The 17,573-nt window shown below is 51.4% G+C and overlaps 1 protein-coding gene across 2 annotated transcripts in view; it reads left to right on the top strand.

The window, feature by feature from the left end:
• Positions 1–17,573, top strand: part of EPC2 (enhancer of polycomb homolog 2) — a 662,055-nt gene that overhangs the window by 459,138 nt on the left and 185,344 nt on the right. For both annotated transcript variants that reach the window (XR_011274738.1, XM_069616502.1), the window contains exon 8: positions 7,435–7,521. Coding sequence is in view for 1 of the 2 variants with exons in the window: in XM_069616502.1 (XP_069472603.1) it covers positions 7,435–7,521 (87 nt within the window). In the remaining variant the exon portion in view is untranslated. The remainder of the gene's footprint in view (positions 1–7,434; positions 7,522–17,573) is intronic.

Below are 17,573 nucleotides of genomic sequence, written 5' to 3'. Positions count from 1 at the left end.
CACGGCTGACAAGCTTGTAACGCGTGCAACACGCTCTCCTCGAGGTCTCTGAAGAACAGGCTAGCCAGGTGGAGAGAGCTCTTCCAGAGATCGCCTCCAAAGGACCTAAAGGACTTAATCTATCATCGCTCCAAGCCCAAGGTAGGGCCGCTCTTTTATAGCACACCCCGCAAAGGGAGACTCCTTCGACAGGCCGAGGGGGTCAGTAGATACTCCCGGTGATGGTGCTGAGTAACCAGAAGGTTCTTTTACTGGACCTTCACCAGAGGGGCCTAGTACCGGCAACATGTCCGAGGGGGCGCCTATACGCAGTTACACCGGCAAATCCGCTGAGGGCAAAAGGCCTACCAGGCCTCGGCCTGAGGAACAGGGTAGGCCCCATGATCGACACTCTGAGAGTCCTGGACAGGTCGGGGCCCAGTGAGCCGAACAACACGACGCAGGCACGCGGAAGGCAGCTCGACAAAATGGTTGCCATTCCAGACATCCGCCCGATACCGCACCAAGGCAGGGAACAGATGGAGGAACGTGTGTCTAGGTGGTACTGGTGTCAACCAAGAATGTGGCCTACAGCCTACCCTTAATTTGCATAGGGCAGGTTACCACTGCATCCTTATGGGCAGAGCATGCAACGGCTCCAGCAGCCGCCCGCTACCCCGTCAATATCGCCTACCACTCCGACCTGCGAGGCCAGATTTTTTTTTTAATGGTTTCTCGGCCTCAAGAAATCGCCTTGGATGGGGACATCCTCAGGGACGTGCTCCTGCCAATGGCCCCGGTGCCGCAGGCCCCAGTACAGGTGCCCCAGGCCCCTGTGCAGCCCCAGCCGCTCGCTCCGGCCCCCCAACTGATCGTGCAGGCGGTTCACACCAGCCTCCGGTTCCGATCTCCACTCCCCAGCCTTTGGCTCCCAGCACCCCTCCACTGGTGCCGGACCAACCAGACCCCCGGGTGCACACGGATGAGGAGGACCCCGACACAGTCGTCAACCAAGGCCTCCACGTATGGCTGGCAGAGTACTTGGGTATTCCTCAACCCGAGGTGGAGCAATCAGCAAAGTGGGTCTTCGCAGAAGTCCTCACGCTCCGTCCCATAGCAAGCCTTGGCCAAAAAGGGCTGGCTCAAGCCCCACCAAGTCCAGCCGGTCAGTCGACACCTGGACGCCAAGTACATGCAGATGAAGGGGGATACACTCTTGATATCGGCCTGGCCCACCCTCAGCCATACTCTTCGGTGATCGCTGCAGCATCACTATACTCCAAGCCGCAGTCGTCCTCAGCCTCTTCCTCCACGGCACTGTTCGGCTAGGCGGAGATCTTGGGGACGTACGGGAAGAAGCTGTATTCCAATGCGTCCCTGCATCTTCATTAAGCCATGCTGGCAGCCGTTAACCAGAGGCTTTGGCAACAAATTGGATTTCCTGCCAGAGCTTCCGGCGCAGAGCCAATCGCGATTCAAGGCGGGACTGGCAGAGGCCAAGATGGTGGCTCAAGATTACATGGAGTCCACCGTGGCCCACATCGACACCTCTGGCCGGGCCATCTGCATAGCCACGGACATGAGAACAGCCTGGCTCTGTGCTACTAAATTCAACCCGGATGTCCATGAACACATCTTGGACCTTCCGTTCGAAGGGGGTGACCTCTTCCACTCCACCACGGACGAGGAGCTGAACAAAAAGAAAAACTGCTTATAAATGGCCAAATCTTTATCCATCCTTACAAAGACCACGCACAAAATGTACACCCAGTCACAGCAGTGCTCGGACAAGGGGCGTACATACAGAGGGTTCTGCGGCTTCCAAGAACGGAGATCTAGACAGCCTGACAGATCGCTGACACATCGGTGCAAGCAACAAAAAGGGGAGGAGGGAGTAAGGGCTTTTTCAGTCCCCCTTCTCTGCAACAGCCTCAGAGGGAAAGAAGACCTGACATGCCCCTCTGGGTCCATTTGTCTCCAGTGGGGGGCAGGCTTGCTCTCATGCACATTTTTGGTGCCATAATTTCGCGGACCCCTGGATTCTATCCGTAGTATCCACAGGTTACCGCATTCCTATCCCAGCCTCTCCTCCCCTATACCCCCACAGGTTGGGACAGTAACTCTTTTGGCGGATATCCGGGCGCTCGTAGAGAGCCAGGCTGTGGAGGAAGTCCCAGCCTCCCTGCGAGACTTTGGCTTATGCTCCAGGATTTTCGCCATTCAGAAGAACCACCAGGTGGGCCTGAGAGTTGTGCTGGACCGGTCCACCCTCAACCTCTCCTTACCCCTGCAAAAATTCAAGATGGTTACGCCAGCTTTTATAGCTGAGTCATTTGACATGGGAGACTGGATGTGCTCCCTGGATCTGAAGGACCCGTACCTACACGTCCCGATTTGGCAGGCCCATCGTTCTTTCCTACGGTTCAGGATCATGGGCTACCATTTTCAATACAAGGTCCTCCCTTTTGGCCTCGACTCAGCCCCCAGTGTCTTTACCAGACTCATGAATGCCGTGGCGGCCCTCCTCCGAGTGCAGGGTCTCCACATCTACCCATACCTCCACGACTGGCTCGTCAGGGCTACATCTCCGGAGGCGGTTCACCACTCTTCCCATGCCCTTATGAACACACTGCATGATCTGGGCTTCTCGCTCAATCTCAAGAAGTCACAACTGCAGCCCACGCAGACTCTGCCTTTCCTGGGCCTCATCTGGGACACGTGCTCCGTGAGGGTCTTCCCGTCGAAGGACAAAATCTCGGCCATCAGGAGGGCCACCGCCCACTAACTCAGCAGAGAGGTGACCTCTGCTTGGTGGTACCAACCTCTCCTGGGTCTACTCGCAGCGGTCCTACTAGCCGTGCCGCATACGAGACTAAGGATGAGGAGGATTCAGCTGCACTTTGCGGCCTCATGCAACCAGGAACGGGGCTCTCAATCCGAGATGATCAACGTCCCTCCATTTGTCCACCCGGACCTAACCTGGTGGTCCAGGGTCTAAAACTTATGGACGGGCAAGCCCTTTCAGCTAACAGTCTTTTCTCGAGTGCTGGGGAGCCCCCCTGGACGGCCTCTCGGTCCACAGCACCTGGACTCGACAGGAGCAGGAATACCACATCAACTGATTGGTGCTGAACGCCATCTGGCTATCGTTCAGAGCATTCCTACCGCTTCTCAGGGGCAAGGTTGTCCTCATAAAGGCGGACAACTCGACCAGCACAACAAGCAGGGAGGCACCAGATCCCCTCCTCTGTTTAGACTGGCGATCAGCATGTGGGAGTGGGCCCTGGAAAATGACATGTACCTCACAGCAGTGCACTTCCCGGGGGAATACAACCTGGAAGCGGACAGGCTCAACAGGCTGGGAGTGGACAATTAAGAGTGGCAGCTAAACAACCTCGTTATTCAGGAAATCTTCAACAGGTGGGGTCACCCCCACGTGGATCTCTTTGCCACCTGGCACAACAAGAAGTGTCCTCAGTTGGCATCCTGGCAAGGTCAGGGACCTGGATTTCTGGGCGACACATTTCACCTCCAGTGGACCGGCATGAAAGCCTACGCCTTTCCACCCACTCTCCTGATCCACAGGATAATCTGCAAGATCAAGGAGTCTTGCCAGATTCCTCATTATTCTGATAGCTCCGTGGTGGCCAGTCAGGCCCTGGTTTTCGGAGCTACTCAGCCTCTCTGAGGTGCCCCCGATTCACCTTCCGACCGGCCCAGCACGTCTTCTGGCACATCAGGGGGGTGCAGAGTCTTCCACCCTGCCCCATGGAAACTAGCCCTCACAGCGTGGTACCTGAGCAGGTAACAATTTGGCACCTTAGCCTCTCGCAGGCCAATCTGGAGATCACATAGGGTGCCAGGAGCAAAGCCACCAGGGCACAGTACAAAAGCAAATGGACCAGGTTCTGCCACTGGGTGGACACCAAGGGTATTGACCCCTTGGCTTGCACTTTGGACGGCGTGCTCCATTGGGGCTTACAGGAACTCAGAGGAGGGCATTTTCTCCTCCTCCAACCCTATCAAACATCTGATGGGTGTCACTAGGCACTACCCGCCAGTAACATAGTCTTGGGCGCCCTTGTGCACAAACCATTCGAGCCAGTGGCGTCCGTGGACATCAGCCTGGTCACCATCAAGACGTCCTTACTAGTCAGCCTTACCTCGGCTCATATAGTCGGCGAGATCCAGGCGCTGGTCGCCTTTGAACCATATACCACTTTCACAAGGACAAGGTAGTCATGCGGACGCACCTGGCGTTTCTGCCTAAGGTTCCGTCGGCCTTCCTCTTGAAGGAGGAAATAGTCCTTCCTACGTTTTTTCCCGATCCCAAGGATGAAGCACAGAGTGCTGCACTGCATGAATGTCAGGCGTGCTCTGAAATTCTACTTGGACAGGACCAAGGGCTTCTGCAAATCCGATGCCCTGTTCGTCACTTTCGGAGGCTCAAGATGAGGCTACCAGGCCTCTAAGGCCTCCATTTCCCGCTGATGGGCTCTGCCATCAAAGAAGCGTACAAGGGCCAGCAGAAGCCGCTTCCAGCCAACATGCATGCCCACGCAGTCAGGGCCAAGGCAACGGCCATCGCATTCCAGCGACATGGCCCTTGGCAAGTCATTAGCAGGGCAGGGGACCCGTTCTCCTTCCCATGGGACGGACTTCCTATACACGTTAAATCCATTCCCTCGCCTGCTACGCGTCATCAACACTCAGTGTCCATGCAACGTGATACCTAACGCCCCGGCGTGTCCGAGGCAGATTTGGTATCCAGACCTTCTCAACCTCTTAGCATCGTCTCGGTCAAGCCGCCTGTGGTTTCGGTTCTTCTCACCAGAGAAGGAGGCGCAATCCTTCATCACAACCCAGGGTTGCTGAACCTGAGGGCTTGGCTCCTGCAGCCCTAGAGTTTGGAGGATATGAGTTGGCTGCATGGAGGTCCTCACCAAGGCCAGGGTGTTGTCTACTTTGAAGTGCTACTGCAGATCCGTCCGTACTTGCTATCCATCCCAACGGCCGACTGGCGCACACCTCTATCAAGGTGCATCTGGCAGCTATCTCACGCTACACCAGGTTTCCAGGAAGCTCTTCACTTTGGTCCCACCAACTAGTCAAAGAATTCCTCAAAGGACTTTTTCGATCTTTCCTGCTGGTGAAGGCTCCTGCCCCGGCATGGGAACTCCACGCATTTCTGACAAGGCTCATGGAGTCCCCCTTCAAGCCTTTGCATCAGGCCCCTCTCGTTCCTCTCGTGAAACGGCTTTCCTTGTGGCCATCACCTCTGCCAGGAGGGTAGGTGAAATCCAGTCCCTAGCCTGCAAGCAACCATACCCGACTTTCCACGAATGGAGCGTTCTGTTGCATACACACCCCTCTTTCATACCGAAGGTTCCGTCGGAATTCCACCTTCAGTCTTTGGTGTTACTTGTTTTTCCCAAAACCTTTGCCACCGACGGAAAGGGCCTTGCATTCGCTGGATGTTGCTCGTGCCCTGAAGTTCTACGTGACACGCACAAAGAGTTTTCGGAAGACCTTGCAACTGTTTGTGAACTTTGGTCCTGTGAACCATGGGAAGGGCTTGTCCAAGTCTTCATTTCAAGGTGGCTTTCAGGCTGCATTACTCTCATTGGTTGGCAAACTGACCGCTGCCCGGCCGTCTGAGGGCCCACTCCACCAGAGCGATTGCTGCGATGACAGCGTTCCTGTCTGGTCTGCCCCTGCTGGACATCTGCAGGGCTGCTACATGGAGGTCCACTTACACCTTTACGAAGTTCTTCTGTGTCGACAGGGATTCCAGGTAGAGTCCAGAGTAGGACAAGCAGTGCTAAGCAACCTGTTTGCTTGAGGTGAGACTGTTCTGGAGGTAAGAATTAATTGCTTCTGTTGAGCCTTGCCACCTCCCGTGGTTGTGTAATGATGTACTGCTATGTATTTGTTATTCATGAGCATGTGAATCCATGCCAGACCCCCATGCTGGAGAAGGTTTAAGTTACTTACCTGTAACTATTGTTCTCCAGCATGGGTCTGGCATGAATTCACATGCGAACCCTCCCTCTGTCCCCTCTGCAGCTCTTCTTGGTCATACTGCCACTGTACGTGCTTACCAAATCTGTAGATGGCTACCAGGGGAGGGACTTAGGTAGAGGACTGGTATTGGATGGGGGGCAGTATGACCCAGAAGACAGTGATTGGTTTAGAGGAGCAAAACAGTTTTTAAGTGCAAATGGAACTGTTTTTTCTCTTACTGAGGATTCCCAGCCTGACTGGGAATATTTATGAGCACGTGTATCCATGCCAGACCCATGCCGGAGAACAATAGTTACAGAGAAGTAATTTAAACCTTATTTTTTTACAATGGATATGGTTTGTGTTTCTTTGGACTTGTATGTATGCTACAATTTCTTTGTGTCAAGATACAGCCCTCTCTTCCTCCTAAGATAAGCCTGGCTGCTTGGTCTACGCTACAACATGTTCTCAGGTGCTACTGCATTATAATAAGAGTGGAGTTTTGTACTGCCTCTGATATGGTTTTATGAAGCTCTTAGTTGGATTTTATAAAAATTGTCCAAACAGTACTGAAAAGTGAAATACTTCTATTTCATTTTTTGAATGTATGTAAAGCTCATGTAAAAATACGAAAAAATTAATGTCACACCCAAACATACTGCTATTCCAATGGTATTTTTTTAGTTTTCCGTTTATTCTAAAACATCTGTTTTAATTTGTACCAAAGGACACATATTTTATACAAAACTCATCTTTACGCATTCAGTGGCTTTAAAAGAGCCTCATACAATGTTTTAACAATCAATAAGCAACCATTACAGACACAAATGAAACCGTAGTTTACAGTTGAGATCTATGACACATATAGATCCTTCCTATCACTGTAATCTGTCTAGACCCTGGCAACATCCCGGGCCATTTCTAAAGTTCTTTTTTACTTTTTGAACCTGCTGTGTTTACAGTGTTGGTGGTTGCTGTATCTATAGTCGACACTGTGTTTCGACCGTCTCTTCAGTGATTTGCGGTTTCACAATTATGCTGCCTTCATTAGGATGGAATACCATTTGTTTGAATACAGATAAAAAGTATTTTGTGTGTTATGTACTAGCCAAGCAACATCAAGGGGTGTAATTGGCCCTCATGTATGGATGTCCAATAAAGTGGTGGACTTGCAGAAGAACCATACTTCACTAGGAGCGACTGGTCTCATTCTAAGCACTGAATTCAGGAGGAACAGAGCAAATCCATAGGTCTGTGGCCACGACGGTACTGCTGCGTGGCTTTAGGTAGCAGCACTGCTAGTTTCTAGTACTAACCTGGATGATCAAGGCTCACCGGGGACACTTTATAAAAAAAAACTGGTAAAGCTCATGTGACTTCAGATGAATAAGAATCTGGTAATCCAAATTCCATTACACGTGTTTGATGGCATGGTTATTGCTTTGTCTCTAGGTGCCTTCACCCATGTCAGAACCTGAAGAAAATGATCCAGATGGTGCATATGCTTTCAGAAGAAGATTGGGATGCCAGTATTATGCTGTAAGACTTTCACTGCTAGTCACTGTTAAAAGAAAATGTTAAGTAGACCCTGACCTGCTTGTATACCCCTATAGTACAATCAAGATGTTTATACAACGCTATTTAAATATAGATAAGCAAACACTTCTTTGAGTTGCCATTTCATTATCCCTTAGATGTTGGTGCCTCTGCATTGCTCACAGCTGTTTTACTGGTATCATGTAGTAAACATTGGAACAGCTTTATTTTTTTTCTTCTTTTTTAGCAATTCAAGGCAATTGTTTCAATATTTGCATGTGTGAAATGTTCTCAACATCCAGACCTCCTGTTGGCTTTCTTTAACTCCATCTGTACCCTTTTTTTTAAAATGTGATTTCCACTGAACGTCTTTCTGTAGTTACCCATTGTTCGCCTACTTATTTAACTTTTTCCAGTACAAATTTCCTTTTCTATTTCATATATCTGCTTGTGCTCTAACCGAAGAGCTCTTTTCTCATTCTCCATAAATATTTTTCTTCTCACTTTTACACTTTTTTCCTGTTTTTGTACTGGGAAAACCAACAACCCCCCTCAAAAGAAAATCTGAAACCACAGACTAGTAAAGAATTGTACAGTTCATTCCACAGTAATGGAAAATATAGCGTGGCTTATGACTGATTAATGATGGCTGTTAACATAGTCTTTCTTCCATGGAAAAACAGACCATTGAAATGAAACATTCCATACTCTATTTGTAGGCGCTGTTGGATATGTGTGTGGTTTTGTTTTTCCAACTGTTTTAATTGAGCATTGAACTCCAGATTAATGCAAATTTACCCCAAACTTTGTTTTATTAGCTCTCAAATCTCCCAAAACGTGACCATTCCATCTCTGAACTTTAGATGAGTGTACGTTTTGGTAGATGGTCTTGTTATCATTATGGTTCAAGACCCTGAACAAAGAACTGTTGAGGAAGGCAGCCAACTAGGTCATTCCTAGGGCTCCCTCTCCCTGTCTATTATGGGGATCCCCCATTGGACCCTCCTTGCCCCCCCACCCCACAATGCCTCCACCAAAATAAAATCCCCACTGCCGCTACTTTGCTGTACAAGCCCATGGCTACCTCCTCTGACTCTCCAAGCTGCTTCCACGGAAGCCTGACACACTGTGTGGCGTGCATCATGGCGCAGCCTTTAGTGTCTGGCGTTTGGGGAAGCGGCCTAAATGCCACATTCTCCAGCATGGGGTCTGTCATGTATTCACATGCTCATGATAATTTCTTGTTTTTTCAAATTTTCTGAACAAAATATTTAGACTTTTGACCAATTTTGATTGATCATCGACGAAGGACAGAGACCCACAGAGGCGATACGCTACCACCAAACAGCCTCATCCAGTCTGTCATCGAAGTTTTGAGAAGAACCGGCCTCGAACCTTCTTCAGGAAAGAGTCAAGCCTCATTTAGGACCGGCCGGTCCGAGGAGCGAACTCCCTCCGTGAGGTCGAGATCCTTTGAGGATGCCGCACCCGCGGGGCTCCAAGAGAATTGGCAAGCTCGGCTATGCTAGGAAGCGCTGGGTTTGCCGCTGATGTGGGTCCTGAGTCGGGCAGAAGGAGATCGTCAACAGTCGGCCTCCAAGGTGAGCCTACCAGCGGCAGGGGCCCTTCGAAGAGAAAGTCCCTAACCCCGTGCAAACTACTTGTGTCCGTGGATAAGAAGTGGAAGAAGTCTAGAGAGGACTTGTCGGAGCTGGCTAAGACCTTGCAGCATGTCAGCTCAACAGTCAACAACGGCACCGTCAATAAAAATGGCGACTAGCACATCGTGCAAATCATCGACGTCCACAGTGAAGGCATTGAAGGAGAGTGGATCCGCAAAGGTTGTGTCGACCGCTCCACAGGTGTTACCCCAGAGGCGAAATACGGCTGCGGAGGCAGCGACTAATGCAGCTACCAGTGGACCATCCCTGGTACGTGGACCAGCGGGCTGCTCCGGACAGGCTAGAGCAGATCTACTCGAGTGCCGTCAAGGACAATGATCTACAGGCCGATGGCCTTACGGATCTCAAACGTTCCCCTGCGTCTGCCCAGAACATACATCTCTGGCTCTGTTCACCCCTAGACCTAGGGATATGTTGCTGGATATTCTCACGTCCTGCACACACTGGTGACTGAAATCAGCAGAGGATGCCTGCAGGACCTAGGCCTTCACGGGACATACAAGAGCATCTGAGACTAAGCTCGCCTCCACGAAAGAGAATGGCCAAATGGGGCGCTGGTCCTCGCCGTTAACCCACTCCTCCTCCTCCACCACCTCATCGAGAAAAGACCGCACCCGGAGCCCCAGCCCCGCAAGATGACACAGGCACAGCTACATGGCTACGGGCACCGGTGAGGATGGCTACTTCATCGCGGCTGATGGGGAAATGCACGCATATGAGCCTCATAGGGCCTCCCACCTGACGAAGTCGGATCCTTTCATCCTTTCATCCTTTCAGTCTATGTCAAGGGCATCAGAACAATTTGTTAATCCCCGAGGAGACCAAGAAAGACGGCTTATTGTGAATGAATGGGATTTCGCATATATGGCAAGGGTTTTGGGACTACAGGTAGTCGACCACTGGAACATTAATTACGAAGAAGCCGCAGAGCGAAGTCAGCAGGGCCTTCCAGGACTGCGAAAGCACCGGTGAAGCTGTGCTGCCTGTTTTCCCAACGACAGGGAAGCTCTGCCAAGGACGACGACCCCCCCACCTCCCTTAGGCTGGTGGAACCAACTAGCCTCTCGACCTGCTTCATTGTGGGCCAAAACCTGTCGCTGCAACCTTCCTGGGCTGCAATTTCCCAATCCCTGGTGTACCGGAGACAAGTGCAAGAGATCTTTACGGAGAATACCAGCACCATATTCTACATCAGGAAGCAGGGTGATACTCTCCAAAGAAACGCAGGACGTGTGGCGCTGGGCTGTTGGGCAGGGGATGTTCCTTGTCCCTCTCCAACAGGCGGGTGTCAAGAACACCATTGCAGACTCCCTCCACAGGGAACTGCGCTCATGCCAAGAGTGGGAGCTTCGTCGGGAGCGGGTGGACCGCCTATTCGTCAAATGGCACGGGCCCCAGATAAATCTGTTTGTGACGGCAGTGAAAAGTACCACAGGTTTGCCAGCAGGTTCCACCAGCCAAGGATGCGTTATCCTTTCTGTGGGGAAGGGCTGTTCCTGAACGCGTTCCCTCTGTTCCCAAGAGTCATCAACACATCCAGACAGCGCCCATGGAAGTTGAGTTATCGACCTGCGGTGGCCGAGGCAGATTTGGTATCTGGACCTTCTCAGCCTGTCGGTGTCGCCTCTGGTCAAGCTGCCAGTGGTTCCGAATCTTCTCGCCAGAGAAGGAGGTACAATCCTTAATCATGACCCAGGACCGCTGAACTGGAGGGCTTTGCTCCTGCAGCCCTAGAGTTTGGAGGACATGAGTTGACTGCAGGGAGGACCTCGGCATCGTCAACTTTGAAGTGCTATGGTCACAAGTGGGAGCGTTTCGCTACGTGGTGCCAGTCTCAGAATATTACCCCTGTGAGCGTCGCAGCCCCACCGATCCTTCCATATCTACTATCCTTGGCCAAGGTCGGAATGGCACACACCTATCTAGGTACATCTGGCGGCTATCTCCCGCTACACCAGGTCTCCAGGAAGATCTTCACTTTGATACCATTGACTCATCAAGGAGTTTCTCAAAAAAAATGTTTCGGTCTTTTACCGCCGTTGGAACTTAACGTGGTTCTTACGAGGCTCATGAGGGCCCCCTTCGAGTCTATGCATCGGGCCTCTCGTTCCTCTTGTGTAAAAAGGCTTTCCTTGTTGCCCTCACCTCTGCCAGAAGAGTAGGTGAGATCCAGGTCCTATCCTGCAAGCAACCATACCCGACCCTCCATGAATGTAGGGTCGTGTTGTGTACAGATCCCTCTTTCATGCCAAAGGTTCTGTCGGAATTCGACCAACAAACCTTTGGTGTTACCTTTCCCGAAACCTTTGTTGCCGGCGGAAAGGGCTTTGCACTGGCTGGACCTTGCTCATGCCCTGAAGTTCTACATGACGGGCACCATAGGTTTTCGGAAGCCCTCCAACCGTTGATATTTGTTCCTGTGAACCATGGGAAGGCCTTGGGCAAGGCTTCCATTTCGAGGTGGCTCTCTGGCCGTTTCCCCATCCGGTGTCCCACTCCCCGAAGACCCCTCACCCACGTGATCCTCCCACACTGGTCCACCCCAGGAACTGGATCCAAAAGCTATGGCTGTGTTCTGGCCATCTGGATGACATATCCCCAGGAAATAGCAGGTGAGACACCTTCAGGTTTCTCACAATACCCAACCCAGCTTCCACGACCAAAGGTGTGTGGAATGGAGATGAGACAAAGGGACTTGTTCCCATGTTCAGCTCACTGATTCTTATCCCCCCTGCCCCCTCATTCGCAACGATTTACGCCCCTAATCAAGGTTAGAAGATATTTCTGCAGAGAACGTTGGAGAAAATGAGTGGAGGCCAGGGACACCTCATCCTGGGAGGGGACTTTAATGTGTGAATGGACGCAAGTTCGGACAGACAGGCCAGACAAGCAGCGGACCAAGAATCGCAGAGACCGGGAGATGTTGATCTTGGATTGGCCATGGAATTGCATGGGTTAAGGGACATATGGCAGCATCTCCACCCACAGGAGAGGGGATTCACTTTCTACTCGGTACCCAATGGCACTCTGACGAGAGTAGACTACCTGTACATCTCCAGGGTTCTCTGGGAGGTGACGAGGGTCTCTGGGATTCACCCGATTTCGTGCTCTCACCACAACATAGTATCTGTGGACATTAACTGGGGAGGGCTGTGCCCGAGGAACTCCCAAGGGGAGGTGTAATGACTCCCTTTTGAAGGTTCCGGTCTTCCGAGAGGATTTTGAGAATGGCATTAAAGAATTCTTTACCATCAATCAATAACACCGGTGAAGTTGAAAAGGAGACGGTATGGGACGCAGCTAAGGCCACATGGAGGGGGTTGCTGATCAAGGAGGGGGCTCGCAGGAAGAGGGAATGTACACTAATTGAGAAAGATCTCTGGGTCAAAATAGGTGCTCTTGAGAGACGTCCTCAGTCTTCCCCTGCGTATAGGGAGGATCATATTCAGGTGGTGAGGTGTCTGAGGGAAGAGTTGAAATTATTCCTCCCGGAAGGCCTGTGTAGCGGTGAATGGAGGATACCCGAGGTGGTTTCATCTGGGGAGGGGAACGAGACAGGTTTGCTTGCTCTCCTCCGCGCTCTTTGTGCTTTCGCTGGAGCCCCTGGCTCAGAGACTGAGACAGGACCTGCGCATTGAGGTGTTTGCTGTAGGAGGTAGGACCTAGAGACCCAGTTTATATGCAGATGACCTGCTACTACATGTAGTGAACCCACTGAGCTCAGTCCCAGTGGCAGTGGACTTGATTGAAGGGTAATACTGGCAAGTTAGTCCTCTTCCGTTGGCTAGAAGCAGGGATGGCGAGGGGGGCGGATCCTTGAGGTGGTCTTTTCGCCCCAGACGTGGCAGATAATATGCCGGGGAGCCTCAAAGGCTTCAATCTCCTGCCAGTACAAATTGCATGCCACTAAATTATTACACCGGTGGCCGTACGACCCGGTCAGGCTGGCAAAAAATATTCCTAAGTGTGAGCCCTATGTGTTGGCACAGGTGTGGCAAGAGTCGCTTATTGGCATATGTGGTGGGGTTGTGAAGTGGTCCGGTCCTACTGGGATGAAGTCCTTAGCTGGATCAGGGACCTGGACGGGATCACGAGACGTAAAACTATGATGCTGAAATTGTTTGGGCTGGAAGAGCAGGAGGGGGGAGGGGGGAGTATATACGATTAACGAAAATTGTGCACAGTCTGCTTCTTGCGGGAGGGCATGCCTGGCCACACAGTGGAAGAGGGAGCTATTCCTGTCTAAGAAAGAATGGGTCAACACGGCTACGAATGCATATCTAATGGAATGCCTAATGGCTACAATACATGGTGACTTGGGGTATGTGCAAACTGAATGGGCTGACTGGTTTGAAAAGTACTTGCAATAGGCGAGTCCGGGGATTGTCCGGGTCACGGACGGGGATGGAGCCATGACCATACATCATGCCAATTAATGGGTTTTGAGGTTTAAGTGAACATGGTAGGACCATTTAATTGTTAAGCAGGTTAGGTTGGGGTGGGGGCTAAAGTATGTTTTGATGATATTTATGTTGTAATCGTTCTTCGTCCTTACTGAAAATTTAATAAAAACTGAAGTTTAAAAAAAAAAGGGGGTGGGGGGGCAATCCTAGTTCTCCAGTACTGATATTCTGAAGGACTGATCAGTTTCCCCATAACAAATTTGCAAAAGGGAAATGGAGCTCAAGGCTTTACTTTACTTGAAAAAATCAGAACGGGTTAAAAACAAAAGTATTGTGGGTCCATAAACTATGGAGGGAAAATTGGCAAGAGGCATTTTTCCTAACACTGGTCCCCACCTAAAGAACTCTCTCCCTGTTGCATTTAGCAAGGAACATGCTGTTTGTTCATTTGAAAAATGTATGGTTTGTATCTAGATGGTTTGATCTACCATGTTGATGTGATATAATTCTGACGAGTATGAAAAATATATGCACCATCATTGATCTATCTGCACATCCTCTGTGTGGCCCTAAATGCACACTCCCCTCCCCCACCTTCACCCTTCTGGTTTGCTCTACCAGCGCCCCTTTCCCCCACCCCTCTGTTTTCCTGCATGCACACACCCTCATTCTCTGTGCTAACATTTAAATCCTAGTTTTTAAGCTTGCTGTGCCACTGCAGAAGGGGGGTAAATACCTGTGCAAATTTAGCTTGGTGCCCCTCCAGAAGGGGTGTGCCAGATTACCTACAAACAATTTGCAAAGGTTACCATGTATGGGACTAGTGTACCAAGGCATTGGCCCTTAGCTTTCTAAAATTGGAGACCCACAGCCTTGCAGTTGTCAAATCAGACAGGAACCTGCCTTAGGGTACAATTGGTCTCTTGAACGGGTATAACCTGACAGTTTGGGCTATGACCAGTACTTAACCCAAGACTTAACTTGGCCTACTTGTATTTATAATGAACCTTTATTTTTGATAATACTTCTGGTTGTAGGTGTTACTATTGAATCCTTGGTATACTACAGATTCTATGTACTTGCCTACAGCCCTCTCTCCCTCCTAAAATAAGCCTCGCTGTTCTGCCATCGCTACCTACATTGAGTGGTACAGACTTTGAAGTTGGAGCTCTATATTGCCAAGTAGATTATTTTATAATGTCCTTTGGGTGGACTTTAGAAAACTGTCCTAACAGTATCCTTGGTGTTACCAGTATTTCTCCAGCACGGGGTCTGGCATGGATTCACATTCTTATGAATATTCCCTGTCATCAGGCCAGGAATCCTTGGTAAAATAAAAGTTTCACTTTCACTTACAAACTGCCTTTCTAGCAATCAGTGAGCTCTGGGTCATACTGCCCCCAGCCAATGACTGCCCTCTCCCTAAGCCACTCCTCTGGTAGGCAACTTCAGATTTTTACTGCACGTTCAAGTGTTGGGAGTCATGTTGTGCTCAGTAGAATTCTTCTGCGTTTTCGATTTATTTATTTTCGTTTGATTGTAGAAATTTTGTCAGAGCCTGTGTGCCCTTTCGTGCTTTCGACAGGCAAGCCGGGATCCATTTGTCGGCGTCTTTCGTCACCCCTGAAGGGCAAAAATCGTTTTTAATCGAAGATTCCAGAAGGCCATCAGGCCTACACCGCACCGCCGGACCATGTGGGAGGAGAGGGACAGAGGTTCTCTCCAAGAAATGATGCAGCTGCGGACAAGGGGGCTCCAGCGGCGCCCAGAGTTGCCCTTCCTCCCAGGTGGGAGGCTTCAGCCAAGTCGATGGAGAACCCGGAGAAGAGCATGCCAGCACTGAGCCCAGGAGGCCTCTACCTAGCTCCAGGGCACAGATATTTATTCTTCAGACGAAGAGGACATGGGGTCTGTTCACACAGTCCTAGAGGACGTGGGGAATGACGGCGAGGCAATCATTGAGCGGGACGGCGACATAGGCGCTGGGCCCAGCAAGCCTACTCCCCCTCCACCTCCTAGGGACGTGTCGCTGGACATCCTGGCCACTGTCCACACACTGGTGTCGGAGATGCAGAAGAGGATGCCGACGGCCCCTCCAGCCCCGCTGGCTCCGGGCCCACCGCCAGCAAAGAGAAACCCCATGCTGCCTCACATACCCCCACCCACCACCAATGGAAGACGGGGACAGACACGGGCGACAACGGCGTGTCCCCGCCACAGAGAGTCCCCGCTGGACGAAGTGGGATCATTCCACTCCATGGTCTCCCATGCGTCAAAGCTCTTCCAGCTGTCGCCAGAAGAGACCAAAAAGGAAGGGTTCCTGTACCACCACCGAGAGGCTAAAAGGAAGACCATCCTGGCAGTGCCTCTCCTGTATGACGTTTGGGATGAGGGCCTGGCACTAATGAAGAATCCCGCCTCAACCCCGGTGAAAAGACGGGTTGGAGAAGTACCGGGTGCCGAGTCTGCACCCAAGTGCCTGCGATCGCAGCCCTCCCCAGACTCCGTCTCGGCAGCTGCAAGGAAGAAGTCCATCAATCCATAGTCTGCCTCTGGTCCCCCGGACTGTGAGGGGGAAGAATTTGGATCCATTCCTCCCTGACAAGCGGGTCGAGGCGCTGAGATCCTTCAGGTAGGCGAGGTGGCATCGGGCCATGCCATCACCGTGGCCCTGGACATCGCAGACACGGTGTTCCGCCAGATGGAGGAACAGTGTCTGCCTCAGTCGTCGTGGCTGGTTGAAAGCCACCAACTTCGGCGGGAAGTTCAGACATGGGTCCTGGACATGCCATTCGACGGGGACCATCTCTTTGGGAAGGCTGTCGATGACTTGCTGCAAGCCAACAAGACCGACAGACGGCCCGGGCCCTAGACACGCTTCAGCAACATCGGCCTTCCTTTCGTGCCTCAGGAGGAAAATCTGGAAGATCATCAAAGGGTTTTGATGGCGGATCGTCCTCTTACCATCAACCCCTCTGTTCCATGACCCAGGAGGCCTACATGGGTCGTTCCAAGGCTTTTGGAGGTGGCCGCCGTCATTGTAGCTGCCAAGGCACCTCGGTGGGAGGCTGGCTGGCGGGCTTAGTCAGCTAGTGGAAGATCTCCATCCACCAATGGTTGCTGGATGCTCTCGCCCACGGAGACACTCTAGAATTCCAAAAGAAGTGGTGGCCCGACGGGAGCAACACATCCATCATCTCCTGCAAGAAGTATGGGGCCATGTTAAGAAAGGGGGCGATGGAGCGAGTTCCAAAACTACTCTGGGGTGCCACTGGGGGCTGGAGGCCCCTTCTCGAACTGCGGCAACTAAACAAGTTCCTCAAGTCACAAAAATTCAGGATGGTCCCACTGCAGCACATGCTCGGCCAACTGGAGGAAGGGAACTTCCTAACGTCGCTGGATCTAGAGGACGATTGCTTCCACGTCCCATTCACGAGAAGAATCAGCAGTTCCTGGGCTTGGTCGTAAAGGGAAAGCACTACCAATTCAAGACCTTTCCCTTCGGAATGAAATCGGCGCCCAGGGTGTTTACAAAGTGCCTGGTTTAGCGGCGGCCCATCTACATCTGCCGGGGTTACGTGTGTACCCGTACCTCGACGACTGGCTTATCCAGGCCAAGTCAAGGGAAGTCTAGGACCCCACGGACAGAACCGTCCGGCTGCAGACGGATCTGGGGGTCTCTGTGAATTATCCGAAGTTCTGCTTGATGCCATCTCAGGATGCTCTGTTCCTGGGGTCCAGGCTCATCACGGTCTCCTGCCTGGCGGCCCCCTTAGAAGAAATGATTGCAGCCATTTTGGGCAAGGTGCAATGGCTGTTGGCACTGAAGATCGCCATGGTGCGAGCCATCAAGTCACTGCTCGGCATGATGTAGTGATCAGACTCTGCAGGTTGCGGATGCAACCCCTCCAAGAATTCCTGGACAATCGGTGGCTCCAAGTGTCTGTAAGCTTCACAGACAGGATGTTTC

The sequence above is a fragment of the Ambystoma mexicanum genome, chromosome 9, assembly GCF_040938575.1.
Source record: "Ambystoma mexicanum isolate Mex_15411 chromosome 9, UKY_AmexF1_1, whole genome shotgun sequence".
NCBI lineage: Eukaryota > Metazoa > Chordata > Amphibia > Caudata > Ambystomatidae > Ambystoma > Ambystoma mexicanum.
Note: the sequence above shows the minus strand (reverse complement) of the source record. Positions and strands in the feature narration are given on the sequence as shown.